This window comes from Amia ocellicauda, chromosome 7 (assembly GCF_036373705.1).
Source record: "Amia ocellicauda isolate fAmiCal2 chromosome 7, fAmiCal2.hap1, whole genome shotgun sequence".
In the NCBI taxonomy this organism is placed as follows: domain Eukaryota; kingdom Metazoa; phylum Chordata; class Actinopteri; order Amiiformes; family Amiidae; genus Amia; species Amia ocellicauda.
In genome coordinates, this window is record NC_089856.1 from 3,494,313 (window position 1) to 3,512,108 (window position 17,796).

Genomic DNA, 17,796 nt, shown 5'->3' on the forward strand with positions numbered 1-17,796 from the left:
GCACAGTGGTAACAAGGCATGATGGATCCATGTTCTCATTCTGTTTACGCCAAATTCTGACGCTACCATCTGAATGTCTCAACAGAAATCGAGACTCATCAGACCAGGCAACATTTTTCCAGTCTTCAACTGTCCAATTTTGGTGAGCTTGTGCAAATTGTAGCCTCTTTTTCCTATTTGTAGTGGAGATGAGTGGTACCCGGTGGGGTCTTCTGCTGTTGTAGCCCATCCGCCTCAAGGTTGTACGTGTTGTGGCTTCACAAATGCTTTGCTGCATACCTCGGTTGTAACGAGTGCTTATTTCAGTCAAAGTTGCTCTTCTATCAGCTTGAATCAGTCGGCCCATTCTCCTCTGACCTCTAGCATCAACAAGGCATTTTCGCCCACAGGACTGCCGCATACTGGATGTTTTTCCCTTTTCACACCATTCTTTGTAAACCCTAGAAATGGTTGTGCGTGAAAATCCCAGTAACTGAGCAGATTGTGAAATACTCAGACCGGCCCGTTTGGCACCAACAACCATGCCACGCTCAAAATTGCTTAAATCACCTTTCTTTCCCATTCAGACATTCAGTTTGGAGTTCAGGAGATTGTCTTGACCAGGACCACACCCCTAAATGCATTGAAGCAACTGCCATGTGATTGGTTGGTTAGATAATTGCATTAATGAGAAATTGAACAGGTGTTCCTAATAATCCTTTAGGTGAGTATATACCGGATACCAAAAATAATAATACAAAAAATTAAATAAACATGTGGATTCAGATTTAAAGAATGAGTCAGATTCCTTGTCTTATTTATAGCCTAGGATATATTTATATTCAGTTCTACCTGGATTGAGTCTAATAAAGAAAAGGATAGAGGTTGAACCGGAGTATAAGTCCCAGTGTTCCATTAGGTTCTCAGCGGAAGTCTTCCTTCCCTATCTGTGCAGTCATCAAAGTGGGTCCTGGCTCACGATCTCAGAGATTCTCCATGAAAAAAGATAACCTGCATGCAGCGGGTTTTAAGAATAATGAGCACTTCACTTTCTTAATCGTGTCAGATTCATAATGCTGTGATGTTATCTGGTGAACTACACAAATTAGTGAGTTATGGAAATCAAATCATAAAAAATAACAAAATGGAGGATAATACTGACATCTAGTGGAAGTGCTAATAGAATGCTATGAGAACCACCATTTTGTTTCCAACCCGCCATGTGGAGCAAACGTTTATTTTAACCTATTTACATTTTTCAAAATAAACAGACTTAAAAAATATCTTGTTCCATTACATATCTCTAATATTCAAACATAAGCTACACTGTAGTTTCTTCTCCGTTTGATTTCTTATTTCTTCAATATATTTTTCTATCTCATAATGAAAGTCTTATAACAGTTTTTTATGATTGCTTAAGCACAATTTTGAAAACAGGTACTCATTTTGTCAAAACACTACACACAACTCACACAACCACACACACAAGTAGCAGAACACCTCAGATATTTTGCAAAATGAAACACTTCATTCAAAACTATACAATAATTTATAAAAAAACAATTGTCAAAGTATGGCACACACATGGATCATACGATCTGATTCTGTTTGAACCAGTTACACACTACTGTGCTCAATCTAAAACACTTTTAACATGTCTGCTTTTCTAATTATATAGTCTGGGTTAGATTTTTTCAGAGATATTGTTATTGTAAAGTACATTAATATATTGACCAAACAACACACAAGACCAGTACTGCATACTGATTGAAAATATTATCTCCACATTGTAAAATTAGTCAATACATCCATGCATTTTGCACTGAAAATCAGAACAGAACATATTCTAAATAGAATACAGTACATAAACACAGCAAAGACATTTATGGAGACAAAAAAGAAAGCATGAATTAAAGACAGCAAGGGTAAGAATCTTCTGGAATGGCGAATCCATCCTTGCACACACCCTGCATCAATTTGTCACAGGCCTCCTCCATGGCTTGAATGAGGGATATCCTGACATAGGGCTGGAAACATTACAAGGATCAGGGACCTGACCTGAAGACAAGACTTTTGGAAACTTGTGACTGACCCTGCCTACAGAACCACATGTCATGGATTGTATAAAAATCTGTTAACTTCTGCTGTTAAGAGAGACCCTGCTGAGGTGGAGAGCTTCCATGTCGGGGCCTTCCAGGCCGGGCATGTTAAATAAATTAATTATCCTCTGTGCTTCAAGACTTCAAGGCTTCAAGGCTTCTACTCCACCTTCTCCCTCTTCCTCCCCTCCCCTTCCTCGTCTCTCTCTGCTGATGATTTTGTCTCCTTCTTCTCCTCCGAGATCACAGACATCCACAGCTCTTCAACAGTCCCCCCTCCTCTCCCAAACCCACGGAGTGTGCCTTGGACCCTCTCCCCACTCATCTCCTCAAAGTGACTGCTCCCGATCTACAACCCTTCATCTCCTCCCTCCTCAACTCCTCACTCCTCTCTGCTTGTTTCCCCTCTGCTTTTAAACTAGCTACTGTGATCCCACTCCTCAAAAAAACAACCCTTAACCCTACCTCTCCTGAGAACAACCACCCCATCTCCCTACTACCATTCCTCTCAAAGACCCTCGAGCATGCTGTGCACAACCAGCTTTCTGCATTTCTTTCCCATCACTCACTTGATCCTCTGCAACCCAGCTTCTGCACAGCTCACTCCATGGAGACTACTCTACTAGCAGTCATTGAATCCCTCAATTGTACTCGGGTGGCCTCCCTCTCCTCATTCCTAAAACTCCTTGATCTCTCTGCAGTGTTTGTCACTCCAATCACTCCATCTTCTCCTACACTCAGCACTCCACCACACTGACATGCACCTACTGATTCTTCCTAAGCAACATACGCCGAATCCGACACTTCCTCACCGACTACTCTACTAGCTACTCCAGTCCCTGGTGCTCTCCCACCTGGACTACTGCAACTGCCTCCCGCACACTCCAGCTCATTCAGAACTCTGTGTCTCACCTGGTATTGTCCCTGCCCTGATTCGCACATGATACCCCACTGCTCCGCTCCCTCCACTGGCTCCCAAGACATTGACCCTCACCTACTGTTGCCTGGACCAGACTGCGCTGTGCTCCCTTCAGACCACCATCTCTCCATACTTCTACAAGACTACTGCGGTCTTCTTGCACCAGAAGACTAACCTTGCATCTGTTCCAATCCCCTTTCTCCAGAGCCCGCTCCTTTTCATCCCTGGCCCCTAAGTGGTGGAATGACCTTCCCAAGTCAAGACAGCTGAGTTCCTGACCTTCTTCCAGCGATTATTCATGACACATCTTTTCAGACTATGCTTGTAATGTAGTAGATTATTCTCCTGTAAAATTGCACTTCTACAACGTTGTGTCATACAGTGAGGGAAAAAAGTATTTGATCCCCTGCTGATTTTGTACGTTTGCCCACTGACAAAGAAATGATCAGTCTATAATTTTAATGGTAGGTGTATTTTAACAGTGAGAGACAGAATAACAACAAAAAAATCCAGAAAAACACATTTCAAAAAAGTTATACATTGATTTGCATGTTAATGAGGGAAATAAGTATTTGACCCCTTCGACTTATTACTTGGTGGCAAAACCCTTGTTGGCAATCACAGAGGTCAGACGTTTCTTGTAGTTGGCCACCAGGTTTGCACACATCTCAGGAGGGATTTTGTCCCACTCCTCTTTGCAGATCCAAGTCATTAAGGTTTTGAGGCTGACGTTTGGCAACTCGAACCTTCAGCTCCCTCCACAGATTTTCTATTGGATTAAGGTTTGGAGACTGGCTAGGCCACTCCAGGACCTTAATGTGCTTCTTCTTGAGCCACTCCTTTGTTGCCTTGGCTGTGTGTTTTGGGTCATTGTCATGCTGGAATACCCATCCACGACCCATTTTCAATGCCCTGGCTGAGGGAAGGAGGTTCTCACCCAAGATTTGACGGTACATGGCCCCGTCCATCGTCCCTTTGATGCGGTGCAGTTGTCCTGTCCCCTTAGCAGAAAAACACCCCCAAAGCATAATGTTTCCACCTCCATGTTTGACGGTGGGGATGGTGTTCTTGGGGTCATTCCTCCTCCTCCAAACACGGCGAGTTGAGTTGATGCCAAAGAGCTCGATTTTGGTCTCATCTGACCACAACACTTTCACCCAGTTCTCCTCTGAATCATTCAGATGTTCATTGGCAAACTTCAGACGGGCCTGTACATGTGCTTTCTTGAGCAGGGGGACCTTGCGGGCGCTGCAGGATTTCAGTCCTTCATGGCGTAGTGTGTTACCAATTGTTTTCTTGGTGACTATGGTCCCAGCTGCCTTGAGATCATTAACAAGATCCTCCCGTGTAGTTCTGGGCTGATTCCTCACCGTTCTCATGATCATTGAAACTCCACGAGGTGAGATCTTGCATGGAGCCCCAGACCGAGGGACACTGACAGTTATTTTGTGTTTCTTCCATTTGCGAATAATCGCACCAACTGTTGTCACCTTCTCACCAAGCTGCTTGGCGATGGTCTTGTAGCCCATTCCAGCCTTGTGTAGGTCTACAATCTTGTCCCTGACATCCTTGGACAGCTCTTTGGTCTTGGCCATGGTGGAGAGTTTGGAATCTGATTGATTGATTGCTTCTGTGGACAGGTGTCTTTTATACAGGTAACGAGCTGAGATTAGGAGCACTCCCTTTAAGAGAGAGCTCCTAATCTCAGCTCGTTACCTGTATAAAAGACACCTGGGAGCCAGAAATCTTGCTGATTAATAGGGGATCAAATACTTATTTCCCTCATTAACATGCAAATCAATTTATAACTTTTTTGAAATGCGTTTTTTCTGGATTTTTTTGTTGTTATTCTGTCTCTCACTGTTAAAATACACCTACCATTAAAATTATAGACTGATCATTTCTTTGTCAGTGGGCAAACGTACAAAATCAGCAGGGGATCAAATACGTTTTTCCCTCACTGTTGTAGCGTTATGATGGGTTATTTTGATAAGAGCATTTTAGCTCTGAGCTGAAGCACTGATCCAAAGAAGACCTCTCCCCCCAAAGTTATCAGATTTCCTTAACTCATCAGCTTGGAACTGGTTTACATCAAAGTGACAGTTTTGGGGAGGATGGCACCGAGAAGAGGCCAAATAGTTTGGAATCCTGCTATGAGATGTCTGGAGAAAGGGGCCTGTAGGTAATAAAAAACTCTTTGAAATGGACAAGAGCCGAAATCCAGACACAGAGCTACGAACCCGGGCCAACCGGCATTTCCAAAAGATGGCATGGATTGACATCAGTCATAAATCAAGCCCCCCTCCAATAGGACACTGGGGGCTGAAACCGAAATCCAATCTCAAAAACTCAAGAACCAATCATCTATTGTTCTGACAGACTATAAAGAACAGCGCACAGTCTCTTTCTCTCTATCTCTCTATCTCTCACCTGAACCAGAAACTCGCTGCCACAGCTCAACCTGTGGTTCTGTTGCCAGAACCGGAACCAGAAACCAACCAAGTCTTTGCCGGCAACAGAAGAGTTAACCTGGGAGAAGGAGATTGAGCCGTACGAAGAATTATTTTAAAGGACTTTATTAAATAAAGAACTTTACAGACTGCGCTGCCCGCCTGTGCCCACCTGATCAGTGGAGTTTTACAGCTGGACAATTGACTAAGTCGACTGAATACGAAAGTGTCAGTCATTTAAATAGCTATTTGAGTCTTAAGAAACTTGACCCTTGGAACAAACAGGGCCCTGCTTTCCTCAAAGACTTTGTCTTCAAGTAACTACGGTGGAAACCCTGCTTACAAAGAAGATTTTGTGCACAACCTTGGAGCCTTCAAACCAGTGGAAAATCTGTTTGGAAACGACTCTGTTTCGCGAAACCCCAACTTCCAGGTGCATCGACTGAGTGGAAGTTCTTGGACGAAGCCGAACCGGACGGCCTTTGTTCCAAACCACACGGACCTCGTGCCGTGTGCCGTTATCTGAGCCCGAAGACAGAGAGGCCTCTCTGCGATGAAGTTCAGATAAGTTTAACAGTTTGGAGTTTGTGATTCATGACATTTGAGAAATCAATTAGAAATGTTAATCTGTGATTCATAACTCTAGAATGTGTAATATCATTTAGTTTTCTTAAAAATAAATGTGTGTTGCATTAAACTGTTTAGTTGATAATTTTAGAAATAAAATCTGTCAACGCCGAGAAATATCTTCTCATTCCTGTTTAACTGTTTAGTCTGAAATTGACACAAGTTAATAGACATTAGATTATTGGTGGCCCTGCCTATCGTTAATCATTGAATAATAATCAGTTAAGGGAAATTGTGGTAACAAGTAATGATAGGATCTTTCTCGGCACCTAAACGTAAATGAGACTGATATATATATATAACGAGAAGTTACCTGACATAAATACTAACCTGCGTAGTTATTTGATGTCCGACTAACAATACTAACGAGAGACTCACCTTCGTCTTACTAAGCGGTATGGTGGTCAATGTGTTTATAACCTTTTTTGTTTAACGATTTGTGTCATCATATGCGATCCCATGGTCTTTGATTTGGTCACGGAAGTGATTTGTCTTTGATTTGTTGATCTAGAGTTGAATTTTAATTAGTTTTTCCCTTTTGTATAATTAGTGTAGTGCTACATTTAGTCTTTGTTTTTAATACATTTTACAATTTATATCTTTGGAATTGGTGTCTGCGTCCAATTATTACAGAAATTGAGTTCTACAAGATTCCAGGATTCGTGATAAGGTGATACTATAAATTCACTTCTTTAATTGAAATTTATAAGTGTACCTTACGCTACACTGTACTTCTTGCTTTGCATTACTAGTTCTCGTATTATTTTGATTTCCCCTATGCCCCCTCTCCCATACCTTGATGACTTCACATCTTGTCTGCACTTATTAGCTTTTACAACCTAGGATGTAGGACTTGTATTGTTTACTGTATATTTCCTATACACTTGTTTAAATTGGAATTTGTAAATTGCATAATGTTTAGAACTGTACTGTATTATTGCACTTTGTATTGCTCTTATATTTTGTAAGTCGCCCTGGACAAATGTGTCTGCTGAGAAATAAATAATAATAATAATAATAATAATAATAATAATAATAATAATAATTCACTCATTTATTGTAGGTGTTCATTCACGTCATCAGGTTTCCATTGGATTGGTCTCCTCTCAAACATCCTCTCAGCTTGCAGTGGCCAGCAAGGTCTCAGCTCCATTCATAGCAGTGCTGCCTGATCTTTATCCCCAAAACACTGTGCTATTCCACTGAGAGAGACACCTTCACTGGGCAGATTCGCAGAGGGGAAAAAGGACAGAAGAATGGAAACAGCCTCTCACTGAATGTGTCTTTAAAGGTGTAGAGAGGTGTGCTGTCCCTGGGGTCAGACAATGACACCTCCCCCCTGTCATAGTCCAGCTGGACTCTGATCTTCTGGGGTTTCCTCTTCACAGCGAGTCGTGTCTCTGGTGAGGTCAGTGCTGTGTATTCCCCTCCAAACAGACCCATAGTCCAGAATCCTGCTGCTGGGCTCACACTGAAGTCTCCTTTCTTGTTGCAGGATTCGTTGCTTACACCCAAACACCAGGAAGATCCGTCCCCCACGTCAACATCCCAGCAGTGCATGCCTGAGCTGAACCCCTCAGAGCCCAGAATACACTCACATACATCAAATCTCTCTGGGTTGTCAGGAAGCTGCTGTCTCTCAGCTCTGTCTCTCGCACTGGATAGATCCTCAGACAGTGAGAGACGGGGGGATGCTGTATTGGGGTCCAGAGTCACAGGAGCTGAAAGAGAAAGAGAGAAAGGATCAACACTGAGCTGCACAGAGACATTCACACGTGTCTTACATAAGCTGTAATGGAAGTTAAAATAAATAAATACATCAATAAAAAGATGAATGAAATACTACATGTAAAACTTCTTCATAGAAATAGTAAATTAAAATATATTTCTGGAATTGTTGAAGAACTGCATGACTTCCCCTGTGTGTCTGTGTAAACAAGGTCATTGTCTTACGGTCTTACTGTGCCATAGTTCAGACCTGATACCTAGAAGAACAGGGTCTGATAACACCAGCTTTCACCAACAATTTGCCTCATATGCCTCAATTTTCCTCAGTTTAGCCACATATGGGTCTTCCTGAGCAGTTGTCAGGCAGAAACCGAGTTTCCACTCATCACGGGACAGACATGTGGGCCTGTTATCGTTCTCTCCTGTCTGGTCTGCATAAAATGCCTGTAACTTGTAACTTCTTTGAGACTCTATGCTGATATTGTATCGGTGTTAGACTCTCCCAAGTTGGCTTGTTAATAAAACTTTCTGAACCTGGATCACATTTAAGTGGCAAAATGCTGCTCAGTGTTGCTCCTGTATTGTGAAAGTCTGTAAATCCCCCTCCCCCCTTGTGGCCCTGCCCCCAGTACTCACTGTAGTGAACAATCCCCAGCATCTTCTCCCACACTCTGTACTTCAGAGAGCCCAGGTGCTGGGCAACATCTATCAGCGCTCCTGAAACCCCCTCTGGATCCTGCACTGCGCACTGGGCTCTGCAATAATATTCAGGAGTCAGGGCTGCTGTGGCTCTGGATTCAATACAATAGAAAAGAGGAAGACGGGCTGGAGTTCACATACCTGCTCTTTGTCTTCTTGTAGTTCTGGAAAACAACAACATGACCGGTTACTAGATATTGACACACAAACACTGACATGAGTCTGTGAATGTGATTGAGCAGTGATGTCAGTCTGCATTCAGAAGACTATTGTCACAGAGAAAACAGTCCTCACCTGCAGGAATGATATGTCTTCAGCTCCCATCTCCTGTTCTAGGGCTCTGATTGTGTCTGAAAGAGATGATATCTTTCTTGTCAAGTTCTCAATCTTCTCCTTCATCACGCCACTCTTTTTCTCCTCTTCCTCCCTCAGTGCAGCTATCCTGGCTGCCTCTTCATCTCGTAGAAACTGGTGAAGTTTCTCAAACTCCTCCTTTATCTGCCTCTCTGTCTGCTGGGCCTGGGTCTGCAATGGAAAACATTGAGAGCATTTAGATCATGTCAGTGTGTCATCTTTAGACAGGTTTATTGTGGCAGAATTACCTTAATATGTTCTGCGGTTTGATCACAGGTTGTTTTCACTTTATTGAAGGCTTTCAGCTTCTTCTGCAGGGGCTCCAGTGCAGTCTTGAATTCCTCCTGGAATGAAATGACAGAGTTGACACTACTGGAGAAACACACTGACAACAGGCCTCACTGCACACTGCAGTAATAAACCAGAGGTGTGCCCCCATGTGCTCCAGTGTCCCAGTGTTTCCATCACTTCTATCTGGGGATTGTCTGGGTATGACTCTCCTGGGCAGGAGCCCATCTGGAGCAGTTGACTTCCTCACAGAGAGAGCAGGGCAAGCTGTACCATTCAGGCAAATAAAGACTCCAGACACGCAGGACCTTTAATATGTGAGCGGATGATTATTTAATTGAATTATATGAATCGTACAGCACAGAGAATTCACATTAGAGCAGAGCCTGTGACTCCCTGACTAACACAGATATCTGTAAATCCTGAACCGGATTCTAGGACTGAACTCTCTGTAACAGGTTTAACATAAAACACAGACTGGATTATTTTAGTGCTCAGCAGCACACAACTGTGTAAGAACTGGAATATAAACTGTGTGGAAAACTACCAGATTATTATTTCAGAAGAGTGTTGCTTTCCAGATACAAGTTGAGCACTGCTGATCAATGTGTTTCTTTGAAAACTTGCTTTTGTAAAATAAATGTAAAAATATTGAATCTAAACATGTCAAGCATCACATTCCTGGAGATGACATGGCACACACTGATATGAGGAACAGTGCTTTCATTATTACATTTTTAAAATACCGGTGCCCTTGTGAATAGGCGAGAGGCCTGAAGAGATCTTATCTGATGTGCTAAACTATATTTAGTGTCTCAGTGCCTGTTTAGCCTCATTACTGGGATCCATACAGGGCTCTACGAACAGTGGATTATTACACAGACACACAATAAGAGGACGGACAGTTTATTAAGCATGTGAAAAACAATTCATAATACAGTGATCTTACCTTCCGATCCAGCACAGCCTCCTCTGTGGGACAGAACTTATGATTCTTATGTTTTCTTGAAGTGAGACAATCAACACAGAGCAGCTCTTGATCCTCCAGACAGAAGAGCTTCAGTGTCTCTCTGTGCAGACTGCAGAGCGCTGCACTCCCTGCTGGGGGTCTCTGACTTCTCTCCTTTAAGAAGGACTCACACAGATTCTTTAAAACACGGTTGATGGGAGGACTGTCCTTAGAAGACCTTCTCCTGCACACTGGACATTCCCGAGAGCCCTTCTGTCCCCAGTACTGCTCCAGACAGGCTTTACAGAAGCTGTGGCTGCATGTCAGTATTACAGGATCCTTGTAGATTTCACAGCACACAGGACAGGAGAGCTCCTCTTCCATTTCAGAAGGACTTGCTGCCATTTCTCCACAGAGCTCCAGCCCGTCCTGCTCTCAGTAATGACTTCTGATCCCAGTCTGAGATTTACTTTCACTTTCACTCACTTGCAGGCTGCATACACTTCCTGTGACACTGCAGGTCTGACTGTGTTTCTCATTTTATTACAGATCTTCATTACACATTGAAAACTGGTTACATTTACATCTACAGCTGATCCCACAAACACTTCAACACGGTATCAAAGAAAATCAAACTTTAGGGGCAGCATCCTCCCACTGCACTATTGGTTCATTGGAGATTATACATTAATTAACATGAGTCAGGTTTTCTAGATATAATTTAGACAAATCATGCTGTAGTATAATCACAGTGTTGTAGTAAGTCAATCAGTTCAACCCTATATGCGGCACAGATCCGCTCCCTCTCTCATCCATTACCTCTTCATCACTCTTTCTTTCTTTCGCTCAAAGATGGACACGAACCCATGGCCACACTTGATACTGCGCACTGAGTAACACAAGCTTTAACCTTTCAGAGGCAGCTTCTTTATATTCTGTTGTACCCAGAAGAGTGAATCATTGATCATTCTGGTAATAAAATGCATTTGTCAACAAGGACTGTTTTTGAGCAATCAAAGGCTGTTTTTTGTTATGTTATTCGCCTACACTCTCACTAATTTGGGTCATATCTCCGACCTTAACAGACTCATGAAATTAATCAGAATTGCATTCTTCTGGAGTGCCTGTCTAGCCTCAGAAAGTAATATTTCGCCAAAGGGGGGAACCTCGTCCGAGTCCTTCGACAGGCGAGCTTGATATGGGGCCAGGTGATCACGGTGTAGGACCACCACTCGGCGTCACTTCCAGAGCCACACCCGATAACACACCATCCCCACAATGTTGGGGGGCCCTCCCAGGCAGGTCTACGTTTCAGGGAGAGTCCCTTCCGACGGTGGGGATTGTAGACCCATACTTGGTCTCCGGCGGTGAATCCCGGGACCCTGCTGTGCTGGTCGTAGTGGCGCTTCTGGTGGGCCCTGGAGCTGGTGAAGTGGCTGCGGGCACAGCCGCTTCTGAAACTCCCACACGTAATCTGTCCCCACTGGGGGTCCGACTCTTGGGACCGGAGGTGCACCAAATGTCAGGTTCACTGGTGTCCGGAGCTCGCGTCCAAGCATCAGGTGTGCGCCCCGTGGTGCACTATCACTGGCGTGGCATTTTGTGGAGCTTGCGGTCTACCACTTTCCTCGTCTCCGCCGGCGTGGTCGCCTGTCGGGAGGTCCCCTCGTCGCCAGCATTAGAAAGGAGAAGGGCGCTGTCACCTGGAAACAGGGGTTGTGGCGTGCGTCTGCCGACCTCCACCCACAGCATCTTCGTGCCCAGCATTTTTGCCCTCTGCCCCGTCACAGTCCTCAGGCTCAGGGAGGTGGTTTCCCACATTGCTTCCAGGATGGTGATGGTTGAAAGTGGTGGGCGCGGCTAACCCCATATTGCGTTGAAGTTCTTCTGGTGTGAGAGCAAGCTCTGCCTGGACTGAAGGCAGGAACCCAGGGTAGCTCCAGCGTACCATAAACTGTGCATTTGCAGCCAGAGGCCCCAGCTTCTCCCCTGACTTCCTCTTTAATATGGTCAGGTGCCGGCCCAGGCCGCGATTTGGAACTGGGCATGGTAAGTCTCCCACGCCTCCAATCCATCATACCACATCACCCGGATTCTCATGCCATCTTGCAGTCTGGCAGCATTCTCCATGGCGGTTGCCTGGGCAGGTCTGGGTGTCATTGGCCATACTGGTTTTTCCTCTCTGCTCTCTCTCGGACTGAGCAGAGACCATAGGGACCGCCCTGTGGGACTGGTGCCAGTGTGTCTGTCTGCTCTGCAGCCCTCAACTCCAGTGATCTGAGCTTACACACTCACAAAACACAAGTGTATGAAATTAGACATTGACAGTGTGGTGAGAGGAGGCCCCCAATGCCACAGCCCCCTCATGTGTGACAGGAACTTCAGAGCCCACAGGGTCTGTCAGATACATAATCACACAGACAGACCTCAGGATCACTTGACATGCACTTCATAATGGAAAGTGATCTGATTGAGAAGCTCAGGCTCGACAGCAGAAGAGAAGTCCACACTGACTAGGATGATCTGTGTGACACATATATAAAAGGCATGATGGACACAGTGTTGGAAGCTTTTTCTCTGAGATTCTAGACACATCCCAGTTTTTGTCATTACCAGGCTGGAGTTATCTTGTTCCCTCAGTCAGCATCCACTGACTGACAGCAACAACGTCCTTCTGTGGCTGAGATTGGCAGGGTCTCTCTGACTGGTGTAAATGCCCTCAGGACTCTGAAGCTCCAGTGTCTCTCCTCTCTTCTGCAGCAGAGACACTCTCACCCTCAGTGTGATGTAGGAAGCACTAAGGGTGATGAGCCCAGGTACAGAGCACAGCAGACTGGTCAGGTCGGGCAAGAAGTCAGGGGCCGGCAAACAGTAACAATAGGGGCAAACCAGTATTCATGGTCAAAGGAACTAGCAGGTAGTAAAGAAATCAGGTAAACACTTCAGAGAGGACAATCCAGGGTCAAAACAAAAAGGGTCAGTGCTCAAGAAATAACAAAAGCTGTAATCCAGACTTCATTACATTACTTGTCTTTTACAACAGCACTCACCCACCCAGGATTAGAACCCACAACCTTCCAGTTACTAGTCCAGAACCCCAACCACTACTCCACAAATGGTAAGTGAAACAAAGGGATATATAGATGTGAAGCAGAGGGAAGCAGGAGATGGGGGAGGGAGTGTAGACCAATGGGAGAAGAGGGTTGATTGAACAAGTGCACATGGTGATGAGGAATGTCCATTGGAAGATGGGTTTAGTATTCTGGGGATGTGTGGGGGAAGATATCACACTCAGATTGCTAACAGATCACTTTGATATCAGTGTGAAGCCCCTTTACTCCAGTGTTTATCAGAGTTTTTGCTCTAGGGTGTTGGCAGCAATACAGTCCCTTATTGTAACTCAGTGCTTTAACAATTCATATGTTTTCCTTTGCTCTTTGTGTGCAGATCTGTCTACTGCTTTAGATTTCATTGTGCAGCTTCATATAAGTCTATAGAGATAGATGTTCAGCCAAAATAACTAACTATATATTGAATTTTCTTGCTCTTTCTGTGTGATGCTTCTTGAATTGGATACGTTGTGTCACAACTGCAAGACACTCTGGATAAAGGAATTTGCTCAGATACACCTAAATAAGTCAGTAAGTCAAATAATATTATCATCTGTATTGCTTTTTATCTTAAAGACTAGAATGCTGAATTACATTTTAAATGGCGCAAGGACAACTGAGAGACATTAAGTTTTTCTATGTGTTTATAGGCCCCATTGTAAATGTACACTGAGAGACATAACCCAGATCAGTCCATTCCAGTTGAACTTGTTTCTCAGAATGAGCTGTGCAGAACATGTGCTGATCCTGGCAGTGTTTCACTTATATATTGTTGAATTGCTTTTGTAAAATCTGTGTTATCTTTATCCCCCAAATTGGAACAGATGATTTCCACAAAACTGAAAAAGTATCTAGTGCACCTCTTAACAAGCTACCTTCAATCCCTCATCTCCCCATACATTCCCTCCAGACTACTGCGGTCTTCCGATGCCAGAAGTCTAACTCTGCCTCCCCTCCTCTCCCCTTTCTCCAGAGCCGCTCCTTCTCATCCCTGGCCCCTAAATGGTGGAACGACCTTCCCACCGAAGTCAAAACAGCAGAGTCCTTGACCTCCTTCTAGCGCTTACTCAAGACACTTCTTTTCAGACAGTACTTGTAATATTAGCCCTTTTAATCCCCGTAAGATAGCACTTTACAGCATTTTATCATGCTTCTTGCATTACTAATACTTGTATTATTGATTGATTTCCCCCTTGCTCCCTTTCCCATAGCCCTTGACTGTGACCTTACATTTTGACAGCACTTAGGTTTTACTTTCCAAGTGTAATGATTCACAGGACAGCCGAGGTGGACCCAAGTGCAAGCTCTTATACAGAGGAGGCAAGGCTGACAATGCAAAGGGGATATCCAAAAGACGAGGTTTAAAGACAGTCCAAGGGTCAATAGATCAGGCAAACAAGCTGAAACAGGTAATCCAAAGGGGAGGTCATAAAGCGAAGGCAAACGGTCAGGAACACAAGAAAGTCAAAAGCCAGAGGGAATGCTTAGAAATGCAACAATGAATAAGACAAGACTTAGCAGAGAGTAAAGGGCAAACAGGGCTTAAGTGCAGGGCACAGTGGAGTCCATGGAGCTGGTGGAGAGAGGGGGAACCAATGAGTGAAGAAGGTTAGTAGGACAAGTGCACATGGAAGGTAGGAATGTTAATTAGAAGATTGCAGGGTTAGTACTCAGGTGATAATGACCTCTGGTGATGAACAGGGGAACTGTGGCTTGCAGGTCAGACACCAGGCTGTATGACCTCACTTAATGTACTTACCTGTGTAAATTGGAAGTTGTAAAATGTATTTTACTTTGAATTGCTTTGTATAATGTAAATTTGAAATTGTTGCCCTTGATAAGGGCATCTGCCAAGAAATAAAAAATCATATTTACATTTCCTACAGCTAGGGACACTCTGTGCCATTCAGCCCAATAAAGGATCCTGTGCTGAGCATTCAAGTCACAGGTAAGTTTGTTCATCAGCAACTGCAATTGAGAGTCAAGCTTTCAGTGTTTTAACCTGTTAATTGCAATTGTATTCTGCATAGACTCCCTTTGCTGCAGTAAAATTGTCTCCAAATTACCCAAGATCTCACCCAACCACCAGTAAGATCCATCCCTGACATCAACATCCCAGCAGTTCCCTCCTGAGCTGAACCCCTCAGAGCCCAGTACACAACACCACAGAGCAAAATGAAAGCCCTGTCAGGCACAGACTGCAACAGTGCCAGTGTAATTGAGACTGTTGTGTTTAAGGGGACACTCCTTTCTGTGTGTTTCTGGGATTTTAAATCCGGTTCAGATAGAGGAACCATTTCAGAAGTGCACAGAGGACCCAAGTTAACTTTAGTTCTAATACAATAATGCAAAATAAATGAATGTATGATAGGCTGCAAATTCTCCTCCCACTCAGAAATGAAGTAGCAGGAGGAGATGTAATTCATAAATAATCAATTGTGTGCACCTCGTGGTGCTGTTGTCGTTTGCCACAAAGACAGCTACACAGACCAGTGGAGCAGTCGACTAGCTCAGCTTAGCTAAGTAACAGTTGTTTGCATGTTTACTTATTTATTTATAGATTTATATATTGCACCTGTATTGTAGTAATGGCAGATACTGTTTGTTAGTTAGGGTAGCAACTTACTTACCGCATTTTGACCATATATCGATGCAGTTTCTGTAATCAGATCCGGTTGCACTGAAAGCTATTATTATTCTTAGTATTGTTGCATGCTATCAGTGTAACTGCACCACCCTTGTCTGCAATCAGAAGTGGCTGTTAATTGTGCTATTAGTATTTCTGACTGGGAGGGACTCATGCGATCCTGAAAGACTTGTGTCATTCAATGCAACACAGGTGTGTACTCTCCACATTAGCTACAGGTGGACTATTTAAATCAGGCAGACTTCTTTAAGCTAAAACACAAATAAAAGATTAAAAACCAAAAAATTTAAATTAAAGTTCTTGCAGGGACTGTTGGTCTCTCCAGGCAGCACCAGGAGCTGGAATGGGGCAGGCAATAGTCCACGTGTCCTAACAACGTAAAGAGGAGCGGGGACAAACAAATCCAGCTTCTGCTCTCGTCCGGGGTTGATGATCCAAAGAAACCATATACAGTCCCAAGAGAAGAATGGCCAAATTAAAATTAAATAAAAAACTTTCCTTAAAAAGATAAAGAAAAGCCCAATGCCTTGTACTTTAAATAGTCCATTTGTGGCAAAAAAAATACTAATAAGTCCACAAAATGTAAAAGTAAAATTGAAAAATAAAAGACCTCTAAAATGATATAAAAAAAATACTAAAAACAAGGGATGCAAGTGGAAACATGAAAATGTAAAAGTAGCAATGTCCACAGGTTCTTATCCGGTAAAACACTACTGTTGTTCAAAAAAACCCTGTATGCCGTCCTTTCCCTGAATACTATTGTTAGCGTTACAGCAGTCGTCTCAGCCCTTTCTTTCGCTATGCAATCCCTCCCTGGAACTCGCTCTGCAGTCACCTCTAGATCTCTCCCTCTCAATTTTGCTCTGCAATCTGCCTTCCCCAGCTCCAAACCTGGGAACTTTTTACCTCTCGCCTTTCAGGTGTTCCTCATTGTCAGTTATTGACTCTTGTATAACCTGGCGAATAAGCGGGTGCTCTCGTGAATGCGTGATTAGACATGTGCGTATTTAAATCAAATCAATCATGAATAAAACCTGTGGATATCTGTGTATTGAAGGGCAAAGCAAAGTAAACGAATGTGACTTTAATAATAATAATTGTGATAATAAGAAAGATTTATAGTGAATAAGTGAGAAAAAAAAATACAAAGCAAACAAATAAAAATAGGCTAACACGCATTATTTCAATGTCCCGCAGGTGACACAGCCTTAAGTGCCCCCCTTCTGAAGGGCCACATTTCCAAAGGGCAGGTACTCTAGATGTGGGTGGGACTCCAGCAAGGAGAAGACTGGGTGGAGACTCTACACATCAACACCAAGCAGCCATGATGATCTCTCCAATTCCTGTCCTGTTCTCTCCTGCCTCACAGAGCGCACCTGCAAAACATTGCCTACCTAATCCCTCTAACCTCATCGCTCTGCCTCTTCCCTCCACCTCTCTCCCCTCTATTCCCCTCTCAGGTGGTCTGTGGAACTGCCACTCAGCTGCCAACAAGGATGACTTCATCTCTGCTTTCATCTCCCACAACTCTCTGGATTTCCTGGTTCTCATCGAGACTTGCATCTCCCCTGAGAACTCAACCACCCCTGCTGCCCTATCCTCTCCGTTTGTCCTGTCCCACTCCCCTTGTTTTACCGGGCAGGGAGGAGGGACGGGGCTGCTGCTCTCCCCTTGTCTCCTCTTCTCTGTCCCCCCGTGTCTCTCCTTTATCACAACTGACAGCTTTGAATTCCATGCAGTAGAACTCACCTCTCCCTCTCACTTCTTTCTTCCAGTTCTCTAGTGCTCTCCCGGTCCACTCGCCTCCTTCCTGGATGAACTGGACTTCCTTCCCTCCTCGCTCCCGTCACTGTCCTCACCTACCATCCTCCTTGGAGACTTCAACATCCACCTCTCCAACCCCTCCCACTCTGCTGGATTTCTTCTTCTACTCCACTCTTTTAACTT

General features: G+C 44.0%; 1 protein-coding gene across 1 annotated transcript; it reads right to left on the reverse strand.

Moving 5' to 3' along the window:
- Positions 1-7,113: 7,113 nt before the first annotated feature.
- Positions 7,114-10,532, reverse strand: LOC136752545 (E3 ubiquitin-protein ligase TRIM35). The gene is made up of 6 exons (XM_066707962.1): positions 10,093-10,532; positions 9,104-9,199; positions 8,796-9,026; positions 8,643-8,665; positions 8,439-8,557; positions 7,114-7,795 (listed from the first exon to the last, which is right to left on the reverse strand). Exons 1-6 carry the CDS (start codon positions 10,495-10,497, stop codon positions 7,269-7,271), a joined length of 1,401 nt encoding a protein of 466 aa, XP_066564059.1. The 5' UTR covers positions 10,498-10,532; the 3' UTR covers positions 7,114-7,268.
- Positions 10,533-17,796: the final 7,264 nt, after the last annotated feature.